General features: G+C 39.5%; 1 protein-coding gene across 3 annotated transcripts; it reads left to right on the top strand.

Moving 5' to 3' along the window:
* The first annotated feature begins 1,415 nt into the window (after positions 1-1,415).
* LOC131311792 (protein ESSENTIAL FOR POTEXVIRUS ACCUMULATION 1-like) lies at positions 1,416-11,518 on the top strand. 3 transcript variants are annotated; one of them, XM_058339364.1, is made up of 11 exons: positions 1,416-1,701; positions 4,181-4,243; positions 4,382-4,464; positions 5,034-5,894; positions 5,992-6,085; positions 6,226-6,390; positions 6,511-7,287; positions 7,385-9,604; positions 9,689-9,761; positions 10,296-10,444; positions 10,867-11,518. In XM_058339364.1, exons 1-11 carry the CDS (start codon positions 1,626-1,628, stop codon positions 11,202-11,204), a joined length of 4,899 nt encoding a protein of 1,632 aa, XP_058195347.1. In that variant the 5' UTR covers positions 1,416-1,625; the 3' UTR covers positions 11,205-11,518. The 3 variants fall into 3 exon arrangements, with proteins under 3 accessions (XP_058195347.1, XP_058195348.1, XP_058195349.1); XM_058339365.1 differs by lacking the exon at positions 1,416-1,701 and adding an exon at positions 3,080-3,094; XM_058339366.1 differs by lacking the exon at positions 1,416-1,701 and adding an exon at positions 3,612-3,626.
* The last annotated feature ends 1,115 nt before the right edge of the window (positions 11,519-12,633 follow it).

Below are 12,633 nucleotides of genomic sequence, written 5' to 3' on the forward strand. Positions count from 1 at the left end.
GGAGGAAGGGTCTTGAGAATATAAGCTAGTTCGGGCCCACTCATATCCAATGGTTGGTACCTCCCCTTTGTACCCGAACTACTTGTTGAGCATATAAGCTAAGGCCCTTGCAGCTCTTTTAGTGAAACCCACCCAACCCCCAACGATAAGCTTAGTTGGCTTGGTGTAGTTATTGGTATGCCCCTTGAACCTCTCCAAACCTTTTATGTACTCTCGTTATAAGGGGTAACGAAGTAAACCATCACATTATTTCTAATCCACCTATTTTTATCCATTTATTTTAACTTCCACATAAGTCCCTTCGTAGTTAATCCCTCTTTCTTAACTAATTCTCCTTATGACCTATTCACTATTCTAGGCCATTTGCCGATCGGATTATTTTTCGGTGGATATACTATGAGGGTATATATGATAAAAAGGTGGATATATATATATATATGTATGTATGTATGTATGTATGTATGTTGTAGATGGTTAAAATCGAGTAATTTAGAATAAGACATATGTATATGCTTGTTTTTTGGGAATGGATATGAGTAAGTGAATATAGAAATTAAAATTAGAAAGAGATATGGCATTTTTGTTATTAGAAGGTCAGATATAAGAGTGATTATAATACAGACAGGGAGAAGGAGTAGTTATTATATCTACCGTCTATATTGGGGTGACAAACACATAATATAAATTCTTTTGATGTACATGTTTGCCCTTGGTCGACAAACAGACCGGTTTTTCTTATCCCAAAAATCTTATCCATTCGCCAAACAAGTAGTAAGGGGATTAAATGTTTGAGTTTATGTACAGTAGGAAACGGGCCATAGTGTATGGAGGGGTTTGTGTTCCGCTAAGAACTTATTCTTCTAGTATTTTTTGTTCTTCTTTAATTTTTTTCTTGTTTGTCTGTTTGATGCAAATTTTTTTGACTTTTTGATTCGTCAAAAAAGTAAAATATTTTTACTTTTACCCAAATATTTTGAGAAATATTCACTTTTAAATAAAAAGCCTACTTTTTTCTATTTAAAAGTGGTTATTTTTCAAAATATTTGGGTAAAAGTAAAAAAAATTACTTTTTCGATTTGTCTCGTTGAGACGAATCAAAGAGTCAAAAAAATTTGACGCAAAACTAACTAACGAGAAAAAAATTCAAATAAAGACAAAAATAAAAAAGTCCTAAAGGTACTTTAAGTGCTTAGTGGAATTTAAAAAGATGTACTTTTTTTTTATAATAAAAAGATGTACTTTAACCCCCTTTTTTTTTTTTTGACCTTTTCGTATTTTTTTTGACCTGATTTGATATATATTCAAAATTTCAAAGAAGAAAATATATATTCATTTTAATGTCCAGTTTTTTTTTTTTAAAACAAGAGTTGTTTTGGCTGTTATGAGAGTCACCCAAACCCTCACCCGTTGCCCTTTGCATCCCCCCAATCATCTCTCTCTCTCTCTCTCTCTCGCTCTCTCTCTGCAGCTGCAACTGCAAGTGCCCTACAAATCTTTCGAGTTTCGACACCCTAACGCTCTCTCTCTCTCTCTCTCTCTCTCTCTCTGCGCTCTTTCGATCGCTAATCACTCTCTCTCTTCCTCTCGATCTTCTCACCCAAATTTCGCGACTTATCCTCAATCCGATGGCTCAACGCAAGCTTGATCTCCCCGATGATCTCCTCTCATCCAAGCCGTCCGATCTCTCTTCAATTGCCAACGGTTCTCCCTTACCCTTCTCTATAACCTTTCCCTGATTTTAACTAGGTTTTAGTTTTATTTCAACAGATTTTGATCGTTATGTAGTTAGTGTAACTATCGGGATCTTAGTCTCGTGAATTTTAGCAGTTTGAGATGTTTCTGGACGACCCTCGCTCACGGGCATTATGTGACTTGGGATTATTGATTTCAATGTATTTGGGATTTTGCTAAAGCTTAGATTTATTGCAGGGCTTAGTTTGAGATGTTTCTGGAACAGGCTCGCGCACGGGCAACATTGTGTGAATTGTTACTTTTTGGTGTTTCAGATCAGTCGCCTTATTGTTTTGGTCTCTAGATTTGTATCTATGATTAGTTGTTCGTCAATTTCCTTTCGAATGCAGAGGTTATCTGCTTGGGTTGCGCGACAGGAAGTTGGAGAAAAAGGAAGAAATCTTGTCATTTGTTTGACTTTTTAGTTTTTACAGTCTACACAGGGGCAGAGGGAAAAGGGGGCACGCACTAAAATAATTTTGTTATATTTACGTATATTCAGCATAATTATGAAATTAAGTGTGCTACTACACATACATACTTGCATATATCTCGAAAATATACATATAGAATTAGTTTTATGTTTCAATTTTGTTATATGGTGCATTTATACTTTTTGGTTTCCGAACTATTTGTCATCGATTCTTTCTTAATTGTACTTATTTTTAATCGTCTAAGAGCAATATTTTAAAATAATATCATTAATAAAACTATATCAATCATTCTAAAACTTGTCGATGTTCATGTGAAACATACTCTCAAATTTTGTACTCATTTTTACATAATTTAAGTGAAAGTATGTGTTATATATTTTTGTATTTTGTAATGCATGCCTTAATTGTGTACGATCTTATTGTGGTTAACTAGAAAAATAATTTTTCACCACGATTAACAAGGTGCCCCCACTTAACAACATTTCTGAATCCGTCCCTGAGTCTACATTTTGTTAGGGGGCTACGGTATCACCTCCGAAAGGTGCATGCCGTTTACCTATACCACAATGATTCGTAGCTAACACCACGGATAATTTTGTTATGAACTTCTTGACTTTTCTCACCTCATTTAGTGCGGATGTAGGATTTGGAATTAGCGGGGCTTGAACCACATGTATTCCCGCATTGATAAAAGAATTCTCGAAAAGATAATAGAAAATAGGTTCCACAAGTAAATGATAATACTTGCTAGGTTTGGAGAGAGACGAGATTGCGTACATATATGATGGCGTCGTTTGATTTTATTTGTGTGACCTAGAAATCACTGATATGGTATTTTTAGGGAATTTTTTCGACACATAGGAATATAGGGGCTTTTTCTTCCCAAGGGACTAGCAAGGGCCAATCTCATGGAACTTCTGCAAATTAAGGTGAAACACTAGTATAACTGTATAACTGGTGGCAATATTTGTAGTTATGCTGGGGCTAGGGCACTCTCGCACCCCCTTGTGTCAACCGTTGTCAATATTCATAACTTTGGTAGAATTTCTTAACGTAACTACAAGCTCTCTTAACAGAACTTTTCTTACTGTACCTCCTGTCGTAACCGCATCTTGTCAAGATATATGACTTATGACAAGTAGGGTGTGTATCGTAGATCATGGTTTGCTCATTGTTTTTCAAAATGGGCGTGTTTATGAATTAGTGCCACTTGCCCTGGGCAATGATGTATCTTGGTGCTGAGTCCGTCGATTATTTCAGAAATGCCTTGGAAATTTGTTGTCCAACAGTACTTTGAAGGTCGCAATGTTCGAGGTTTTGAGCTACAATTAGTTCAGGTTGCTTGATTAGTGGCAGTCATTTTTATTGTTATTGCAGACTCTCACTTGATATGTATACTAAGGTTGATTTTGGTGATTAATCACCTGTGACTATGTGAGGATGTTTGACAACATTTTCTTTGTAAGTTCACTTAGTCCGTAACTGGCTATGGGAATTTTTTTTTCCCCGCATTAATTCCTTGTGCTCCATCTAGTTTAGCCAAAGTAGGCTTCAATTCAGACTTCATTTCACTCTTCTTCTTTTTTTTTAATTCATGGAAATTGGTCTTCAATGAACCCTTTTAAATTACCCCTTCAGGAATTTTGTTTCCTGGAACTTTATGATTGCTTCTCAAGAAGGGGCAATAGTACTTAAGTGGTTGCATTGGCGTTTGGGTCTGATCAATTCTCTCTCTGTGGCAGATATGTATGGACAGTACATAGGGTATTGTTGTTTGATTTTTGCAGTTTCACAGGCCTATATTTGTTGAGTTTTGTTTAGTTTTATAATATCACATCTATTGTTTTTTTTCAACTCAATTGTAACAATTCCAAGTATCGTTCGGCGCATTTGTTTGGTTTAGACCTTAGGTAGCTTTCAATGCCAGATTAATCCTTAATTTATTGTATTCTGATTGAAGTTCTGGATGGAATTACAAATTAACCCTTTACTTTGTTTTGTTGATGCCACCACAGTGAAAGCTTCAGGAGGGAATGAGGATGAGAAGGGCTTGATAGGGATACTTGATGATCAGAAAGGTTTGGTTTTGGTTTTTCAATCTTGAAGTATCTGGTCTTCGATCAATTAATAAAACAACTTGACCTTATATGTTTGACTTTCTGTCAATTTGTTCTTCATTTTCCTGTGCTCATGAACTTGGACATGTTTATTGGCAGGTACTTCAGATCAAGCAGCATTAGAAAGCAACATTCCTTTGTCTCCCCAGTGGCTTTATGTTAAACCTAGTGAGACGAAGATGGTGAGTTCTTTATCAAAATCAAAGAAAACGATTAGGCGATTGCAGCTCTCTTTTTACCATTACTATTATATTTGATTAGGCTGATTTACTAAAGTGCATTAACTTGACAATCTCTAAATGCAGCTTATCAATTAGGTTTAAATCGTAGATGTTGTATTTCTAGCAATGCAACCAGCAACCATCGTAGTATTTTTGACCTCCAAATAGAAAGAAGGGTGGTAATTTGATCATTTAGCTATTTGCGTATTATAGATCCTATATCCTCTTTTCTTAGATGGAAGATAGAGGTTAAGCTACTTATCAAAAAAATAAAAAAAGAGGTTAAGCTCATTGTAGAAATCTGCACTTCTTGTAGGATCAAACATGAAGTATAAAATCTGCACTTTCTTGTAGTCACCGGTGGTTCCAGCAAGGCTATATTTTTGGAATGTTCTGAGAGATTCTTTGAAACAGAGTCTGCGAGATTTCCTTGTCAAAGTGTTTCCCTTAAACTTCTATTTGATGTACTCCTTGTGCGATCAAGTCACATAATAGAAGTCTTGTTTTTGCTACTGTTTTCTGTATAACAGGAAGCACGTGCACCAAGTTCTCTTTCTCTGGGAAGTCCTGCTGATCCCAATCAGAAGGAGAGTTGGCGTGCAGATGTTCCTGATGACAAAATAGATCGGAGAAGAATTGCATCCGAGACTGAGACTGGTCGCCGCTGGCGAGAAGAAGAAAGGGAAACTGGCTTGCTTGGTAGAAAAGATCGTAGGAAGACGGATCGACGTGTTGACAACACCTCGGTTAGAGAAAACTCTGATTCTAGAGTTTTAGCAAATGACAAGTGGCAGGATGTTAATAATCGAAGTTCTGGACATGATACACGACGTGATAACAAGTGGTCGTCTAGGTGGGGTCCGGAAGACAAAGAGAAGGAATCCCGAATTGAAAAAAAGACAGACGCAGAGAAGGAAGATGCTCACAGCGATTGTCAACCACTTTCGGTTAGCAATCCCCGTGCAGTTCCTGAGCGGGACACAGATTCTCGCGATAAGTGGAGGCCACGCCATAGGATGGAGGGAAGTTCTAGCGGGCCAGGTTCCTACCGTGCTGCACCTGGGTTTGGACTTGAGAGAGGAAAGCCAGAGGGTTCTAATGTGGGGTTTACATTAGGACGAGGAAGATCTAGCGTTTCAGTTGTGAGACCTCCATCTGCTGGTTCACTTGGTGCTGCTCTATTTGACAGGACTGTTAATGTTCCTGGGAAACCAAGCTCCTCAGCTGATACTTTTTGCTACCCAAGGGGGAAGCTTCTTGACATTTACCGCAAGCAAAAACTGGATACATCTTTTGCTATGATGCTTGACCAGATGGAGGAAGTACCTGCTATAACACAAGTTAATGTCATTGAGCCATTGGCCTTTGTCACTCCTGACGCAGAAGAGGCTGTAAGTTCATTAAATTGGCCCCTACGATGACTTAACTTGTACTTGTACTTTTGTGGTTTTCACAAAAGTTTTAAATGTGTTTGCCATATGTTTTCAGGCTATCCTCGGTGATCTAGGGAAGGGTAAAATCACCAGTAGTGGGGTGTCATACAGTCCATTTAGAAAAGGAAGATCAACTGATAACATTACAGGTGATTAATTTAGACAGGCAATAACCTTATTGTACGGCCATTTAACATCTAACAGTCTATGTACTTATTCGACTATGTTTTATACATACTTTGGTCCTTGCTGTCTTTTGGTGGTGTATGACAATATTATTTATTGCCAGATGTCGGAGACTTGGAACTGACCAATGGGAAACATGGTATGCTTCCCTCAGTTATGTCTGATGAGGTTGTTGATGCCTTTGGACGAGCTGTGAATAATGATACCCGCTGGGCTAGTGTTTCTAGCTCCTTAGACAACGAGGATCCTAAAACGAAGTTGAAAGATGGTTAGTAAAAGACCCTGCCATCCTATTCAGTAACTCAACCATTATTACGGCATATGATTTTTGTTTTTGATTTTTGGCAATCTCTTAATGGAACTACATTTGTTTTGTTTTCAAAAATAGATACCGATCGTGAGGGAGAAAGGAAAGTTTCTGCAGCTACTTCAGGGACAAATGCTGATGAATTGATGCAAGCAATTTCAAGGAGTATGGATTTCTTCAGTGTGAAAGACAGTAATGGTGCTCACTTTGATGATGCTTCTCAGCTCAAAGGGGCAGATTCTGTGTTCACAAAACATCCTTCTCTCAACGATCTTCGTTCTGCTGCTGCTTTTGATATCAGTACCAAGCTTCTGGATGATTCCACTTCTCTATTTTTTCCTCAGTCTTCCGAGGAGAATTGGAGTGGCAATATGCAGCACTTTCAGGGCAGCCACAACGAATATCGATCAGAAGGGGGTATCCTGCCTGAGGAGATGAGTTTGTATTACCTAGATCCCCAGGGAGAGATCCAAGGACCATTTCTTGGGGTTGACATCATTTCATGGTTAGAGCAAGGGTTTTTTGGGACCGATTTGCTGGTCCGTTTGGAAGATGCCCCAGAGGGAACGCCTTTCCGAGAGTTGGGTGAGGTCATCCCGCATCTAAGAGTTACAGATGGACATGCCTTTAGCGTTGATATGAATTCTAATGTAGAAGAACATGGAGCTATAGAAGAGAAAATGGGCCCTAGTTTAATGGCTTCTGCCCCTGTTCCTGAAATGACTCAATTGTCTGCATTAAATGACCATAGCTGGCAATCGTCTAGGTTTGATGGTATACCAAATCAGCATGAACATTCGCGGCAACTCGCACATACAGAGGGTCAAGGCTTTCGTGATTTTGTTGGTCAAGATGAAGGTTAGTTACTTATCTTGTTTGTGGTTCTTAGTTGCACTACTCCTTTGAGGGAGAGCATGTATTTGGTCCTAAAGTAAACGCGTCTCTGTTTTTGCAGATGTTTTATTCCCGGGAAGATCTGAAATAGGTGGCAATCCGCTCGGAGCAACTTCTTTGGGCATCAACAATCCTTCTGCTAATCCCATGAGCAATCCGTCTCATCCGGTTGAATTTACAGAGCCCGGTGTCCCTAGTCCGAGTAACAATAAGTTGCATCCTTTTGGGCTTTCGTGGTCAGAGCTTGAAGGCAACTATACAAGCCATAACGAAACATCAAACGGTAGTGCTCAGGATCAGCTTTTCAACCCTAGCATGGGAAGAATTGGCTCTTTTGGTGCACTTGCTGATTCAACTAATGCTGTAGAGACATGGTCTGATGTTCATGGGAGAAATACAGTTCCTGGCCCCAACGTGTATCAAGGAGCCATGGATGCTCACAGGGCCTCACATATGGATCAAGAATCTATCCGCTTTCGTGCCACAGAGAAGCTTTTGTTGCAACAATACCAACAACAGCTCCAGCAGCGCAATCTGTTGACTCATCCCCACCTGAATGAATCAGTGCTGGAACAAGTGCCAAGTCAGCATTACAGCAATCAAACAGGGCCACATCTGGACCACCTTTTGGCACTACAGCAGCAGCAGCAGCAGCAGCAGCAATGGCTTCGGCAGCAGCATCACCAGTTGCAGCAAAAGCAGCAGTTACATCAACAACATCTAATTCTGTTGCAGGAGCAACAACAGCAGTCTCAAGCTCGACAACTGCTTCGTGAGCAGTTGCTGCTGCAGAGTCAAATGCAAGATTCTGGCCGTGGAATGTCTCACGTTGATGCTGTTAGAACAACCAATGCTCTTGAACAAGTTTTGTTGAAGCAGCAAATTTTGCATGAACTACAACAGCGTTCCCTTCATCCTCCAAGGCATGCTGATCCATCCCTTGACCATCTTATCCAAGCGAAATTTGGTCAAACGCAGCATCAAAGTGACCTGTTGGAGCTTGTATCACGTTCAAAGCGAGGACAGATGCACACTTTGGAAAGTCAGATTCTTCAGCAAGAACAACTTTATGGAAGACAGTTGCCAATGGGGTTGAGGCAGCAGGTGGAAATGGAAGAAGAGAGGCATGGGGGCTCTAACTGGCCTGTTGATGAAACCAATCAGTTCCTTAGAAGTCCTGCTGCTGCACATAGAGCTCACTCTGCTGGGTTTGGACCATTAGATTTTTTTCAGCAACAGAGACCATCCTCTAAGGAGCAGCTAGTTCAAGTTGACCGCAATTTTTCCCTACAAGACCGATTACAGCGAGGCCTTTATGACCCCGGTTTATCGCCATTGGAGCGACAAATGTCTATGTCAGGTGGCGCTCCAGGAATGAGTCTGGATGCGGTGAATGCCTTGACTCACGGTCAAGGTTTAGATATCCAGGAACCAAGAGCCCGAATGCACTCTGCTGGTCAAGTGGGTGGATTCTCCTCTGGTATCCACTCTCACCACCCTTCGATTTCCAATCAGTTTCATGCTTCACCCTCTGATTCGATCGAGACCCACTGGTCTGAGACCAATGGTCAGCTACCAAATGATTGGATGAAATCTCGAATACGGCAATTGCATCTCAATGCGGAGCTGCAGAATAGGGAGTCAGAAGTTAAAATGGCTTCCGAAGATCCAAATTTATGGATGTCAACTGGAACAAGCAATGACAATTCAAAGCGTTTGCTTATGGAATTGCTTCATAAAAAATCAGTCTCTCAAACTGCCGATTCATTAGATACAAGTAATGAAGCATCTTATGAGAGAAGGGCACCTTCAGGTCGCTATTCTGAAACAAGCTCTTCTAATCATTCCTTCAGCTTCTTATCTGGTCAACAAGCTGGTATAAATCACCAGTTTGCCTTAGGACCTTATGGTTCTAATTCAGGTGGAACACCGTCAGTTCAGTTGACGGATGAGAATGCTAGTGCTGTGGAAAGCAGTGGAAGACTCCCCCTTAGATCCAAGTCTGAAGTATTAAGTGATAGAGATCAATTTCTTTCGGGTTTTGATGAAACTTCTCAAGCAATTTTCTCAAATCCCAACATGATTAGTAAGAAGTCTATGGAACGAGAGTTCTTAGATGTGGACCGGAAAAAGCAAGGATTCAAAACTGAGGTTCATATGATGAAGGGACCATCTTCGGAGATTCAAGAAGATAGGACTGACCAGGAAAGCTTTGCTGCTATAAACTGTGGCGAAACACCCATTAATATAATTAGTAGGCATAATTCACTTGGCTTTGCTGGTAATTCCCCCCAGAAAACAATTTTTTTACTAGTAGGCTTCCATATTTGTTGATGTGAGTGATGATGTGTAGAATTGTTTCCAGGTGGGAACATTGCCTCCTTCAATGACAAAGTTGCGCTTTCTGATTCTTTCGTGGAAGATGTTTCGAAGGGCCGGTAAGGATTCTTTTTGCTGTATTGCACTATTGCTTCTGATGTTTCAAGGAAAGCCTAAGTAGCTTTAAGCTTTAGTTGGGTACTTTCCAAGGACCATCATAGGAGTTGATGGGACCTGGCCACCGTAGAAAAGGGAGAGAGAGGCAGCCCGTGATCTACAATTTGGCCATTCATCAGTCCTTAGTGTTGATACAAATGCATGTTCTCTGTACTAGGATACTTGAAATGCCATTTTGTTTCTTTTCCCTCTTCTTTGTTCCTATGGAAGTTGGATCTATGGAGTGGTAACAAATGTTCCTACCCTTGTAAGTGGCGTCATCCTACTTTTTAAGTTGATTAAACGGGTCCCTTTTTTGTCCTCTCTTACCATATGAGCATCTGTTTCTTTGAATTTCATTCTGAGATAAAAGGCTCGTCAGATATTTGATGCCGGTGATTCAAAATAATTCTCATCTTGGAAGGGGGATGGGTGTAAAAGCAATTGTGTGCTGCAGTAGTTTTGATTATATAGCTTACATTTTTTTTTTTTGGCAGTCTACCATCCCTTGCATCAAAAGGGTCGGACAGTTTTTTGCTGAAGCGTCCACCTGTCTCACAAAATTCATCTCAAGAAGGATTGGCTGAGCTGGCCTCTGATACAGTCTTGCGAGGCAAACACCTTTCATCTTCTGTTCCTTCGGAAGGTATGTCAATTTGTGGTATATCTCTTATTGATGAAGATATTGACAAGTGTATACATACATACATATATACATACATACATATATATATATATGTGTGTATGTATATATCACAAAATTGTATGCCTCTATAGAAACAACAGATAAATAAAATATCAACATATGTTTGAGAATGATAAAACAAATGTGAAAGTGTAAGGGTGGAGTACCCGAATTGAATGGTGGTTGGTGTCTCGGGAAATAAAATTAACTGTTGGATTTTACAGGATATTGGTATATCATCTTCCCTGTTCTAAATTGTTAAAAGGAGACCATTATTTAAGGATTAAAACTGTGTTTTGGTTTAAGAGCTTACGTTTGGTTTTCTCTGACATTCCTCTTACTGGTGTCCGTCATCTCGTAATAATGGATTTTGAATTCTGTAGGGGCAAGACGGGAATCCGGGGGACATCTAGCGAACCAAAGTTCTGATATTCAGATACCTGGCAAGAAAGATTTACATTTTCGACAAATCTCATCTGGCAGTGATGATACCGATATCTCAGAGCCATCGTTCATTGACATGCTTAAGAGTAATGCCAAGAAGCCACCACAGACAGAATCTGCAGGAGCAGGAGCATCCGAGTCGTCGGACGGTTCACAGGCAGCCCGCAGCGCGAAAAAGAAAGGGAAGAAGGGGAAGCAAATTGATCCTGCCCTTCTTGGGTTCAAGGTGACAAGCAATCGCATCATGATGGGTGAAATACAACGGGCGGATGATTAACTACAAGTCTGTGTTGTATGCCATTCGTGTATTTAAGAGCTGTACAGGATGTAATTTTCTGTGAAGCATTTCGTGTTTTGGATATTCTTTGATTTTTGATTCCCCATTTGCATCCTCAGTTGCAGTGATGTGTAGGGGTGATGGCAAAGCCTGGTACAGTCTTAGGAAGTTCAGTGATGTAGGATGATAGAGTGGTTAGGGAAACTACTGTTGTATAGATAGTTTCTCATGGGAAAGCTAATAGAATCATCATCATGTACATACAAAGTTGTTCTCAGATGGTTTTGAATAAATTAAGGGAAATAATTTTCACACTCCCCCTTTTATAATTCATGCTCCCTTTTCGTTTTTATGCACATAAATTTACAATCTCTTGCCCTTGGATGTGTGAGAAATTATGTTGGATAAAGGGCATGATACTAAATTCTTGTAGATAAAGACTAAAAGGGGTACATGAATTGTAGAACAACTCTTTAAGGTCGTTCCTCCACAATGATGTTAGTGGAAACAATGCTTTTACCAAAATGCGATGCCTTTGGCAAAGACAACTCGTGATGATGGCCTGAGCGGTCAGAGTCTGCAGAAAACAGAATGCATTGACGTGCTCGTATTTGATTTTGGAGAATAAATTCTTTACATCACCGGTGTAAATATTTGTTTATTTTAAATCAATTGCATCGCGACACTTAAAACAGTGGTCCCAATTAATAAAACGTGGCGCAATACAATTAATTTGGAGGAAATAAATGTTTACACCGATGGTATAAAGAATTTATTCTCTTGATTTTGAACATCCTTTCGTCTAGGTAATTTGTTGAGTTTTGCCTTTGGCTAGGAGGTGGGGGGCTGCGTGCTGCTGTCCTCGATTTTCGGGCCCACTCCGGTCTCACTCCGATGATCGGAAGCGTTCACTTTGTAGAGCTCGTCGAGTAGAATGAATAACTATGCATAAAATCAGCTTAATTGGATATCATTAAATGCCTGATCTTTTTGAGGCTTGTATGTTGTGGAGAGAGAGATCAGTCTTCGGCAGCATGTGCATCAAACGTGATGTTTGAATTAGGTGAAAGAGATCAATTTTTTTTTTTTTTTGAACAGCATGAAGGACATCACTGTGAATCTCGTATATGCTTGCTTTGGCCGTTTCTAAAAAAATTGTTATTATAGATCTTGCTTGGTATCAGGAAAAAAAAATACTTTAATTTAGTTGATTCGAACACCCAATAACCATGAACACATGGAAGAAAGAAATCTAAAATTTCATCCGTGTAGGATCCGAGATCATTGTAGTTACAAAGCCTTTTTTTTTTTTTTTCCCCCCAAATGATAGAAATTTTTTTTATTTTTGTTTTTTCTTATTTCTTTTCCTTTTTTTTTTTCCAAACAAACAAGGGAAGAAATTTTTTCTCTGTCTCTTTTCCATTTTTAT

The sequence above is a fragment of the Rhododendron vialii genome, chromosome 12a (assembly GCF_030253575.1).
Source record: "Rhododendron vialii isolate Sample 1 chromosome 12a, ASM3025357v1".
Taxonomy (NCBI): Eukaryota; Viridiplantae; Streptophyta; class Magnoliopsida; order Ericales; family Ericaceae; genus Rhododendron; species Rhododendron vialii.

Excerpts from the sequence above, each read along its gene's own strand:
- LOC131311792 (XM_058339364.1), top strand. The coding sequence starts at position 1,626 with ATGGCTCAACGCAAGCTTGATCTCCCCGATGATCTCCTCTCATCCAAG. Across the intron at positions 7,288-7,384 it reads TTTTGTTGGTCAAGATGAAG|ATGTTTTATTCCCGGGAAGA; the intron begins GTTAGTTACTTA and ends CTGTTTTTGCAG. Across the intron at positions 9,762-10,295 it reads GAAGATGTTTCGAAGGGCCG|TCTACCATCCCTTGCATCAA; the intron begins GTAAGGATTCTT and ends TTTTTTTGGCAG.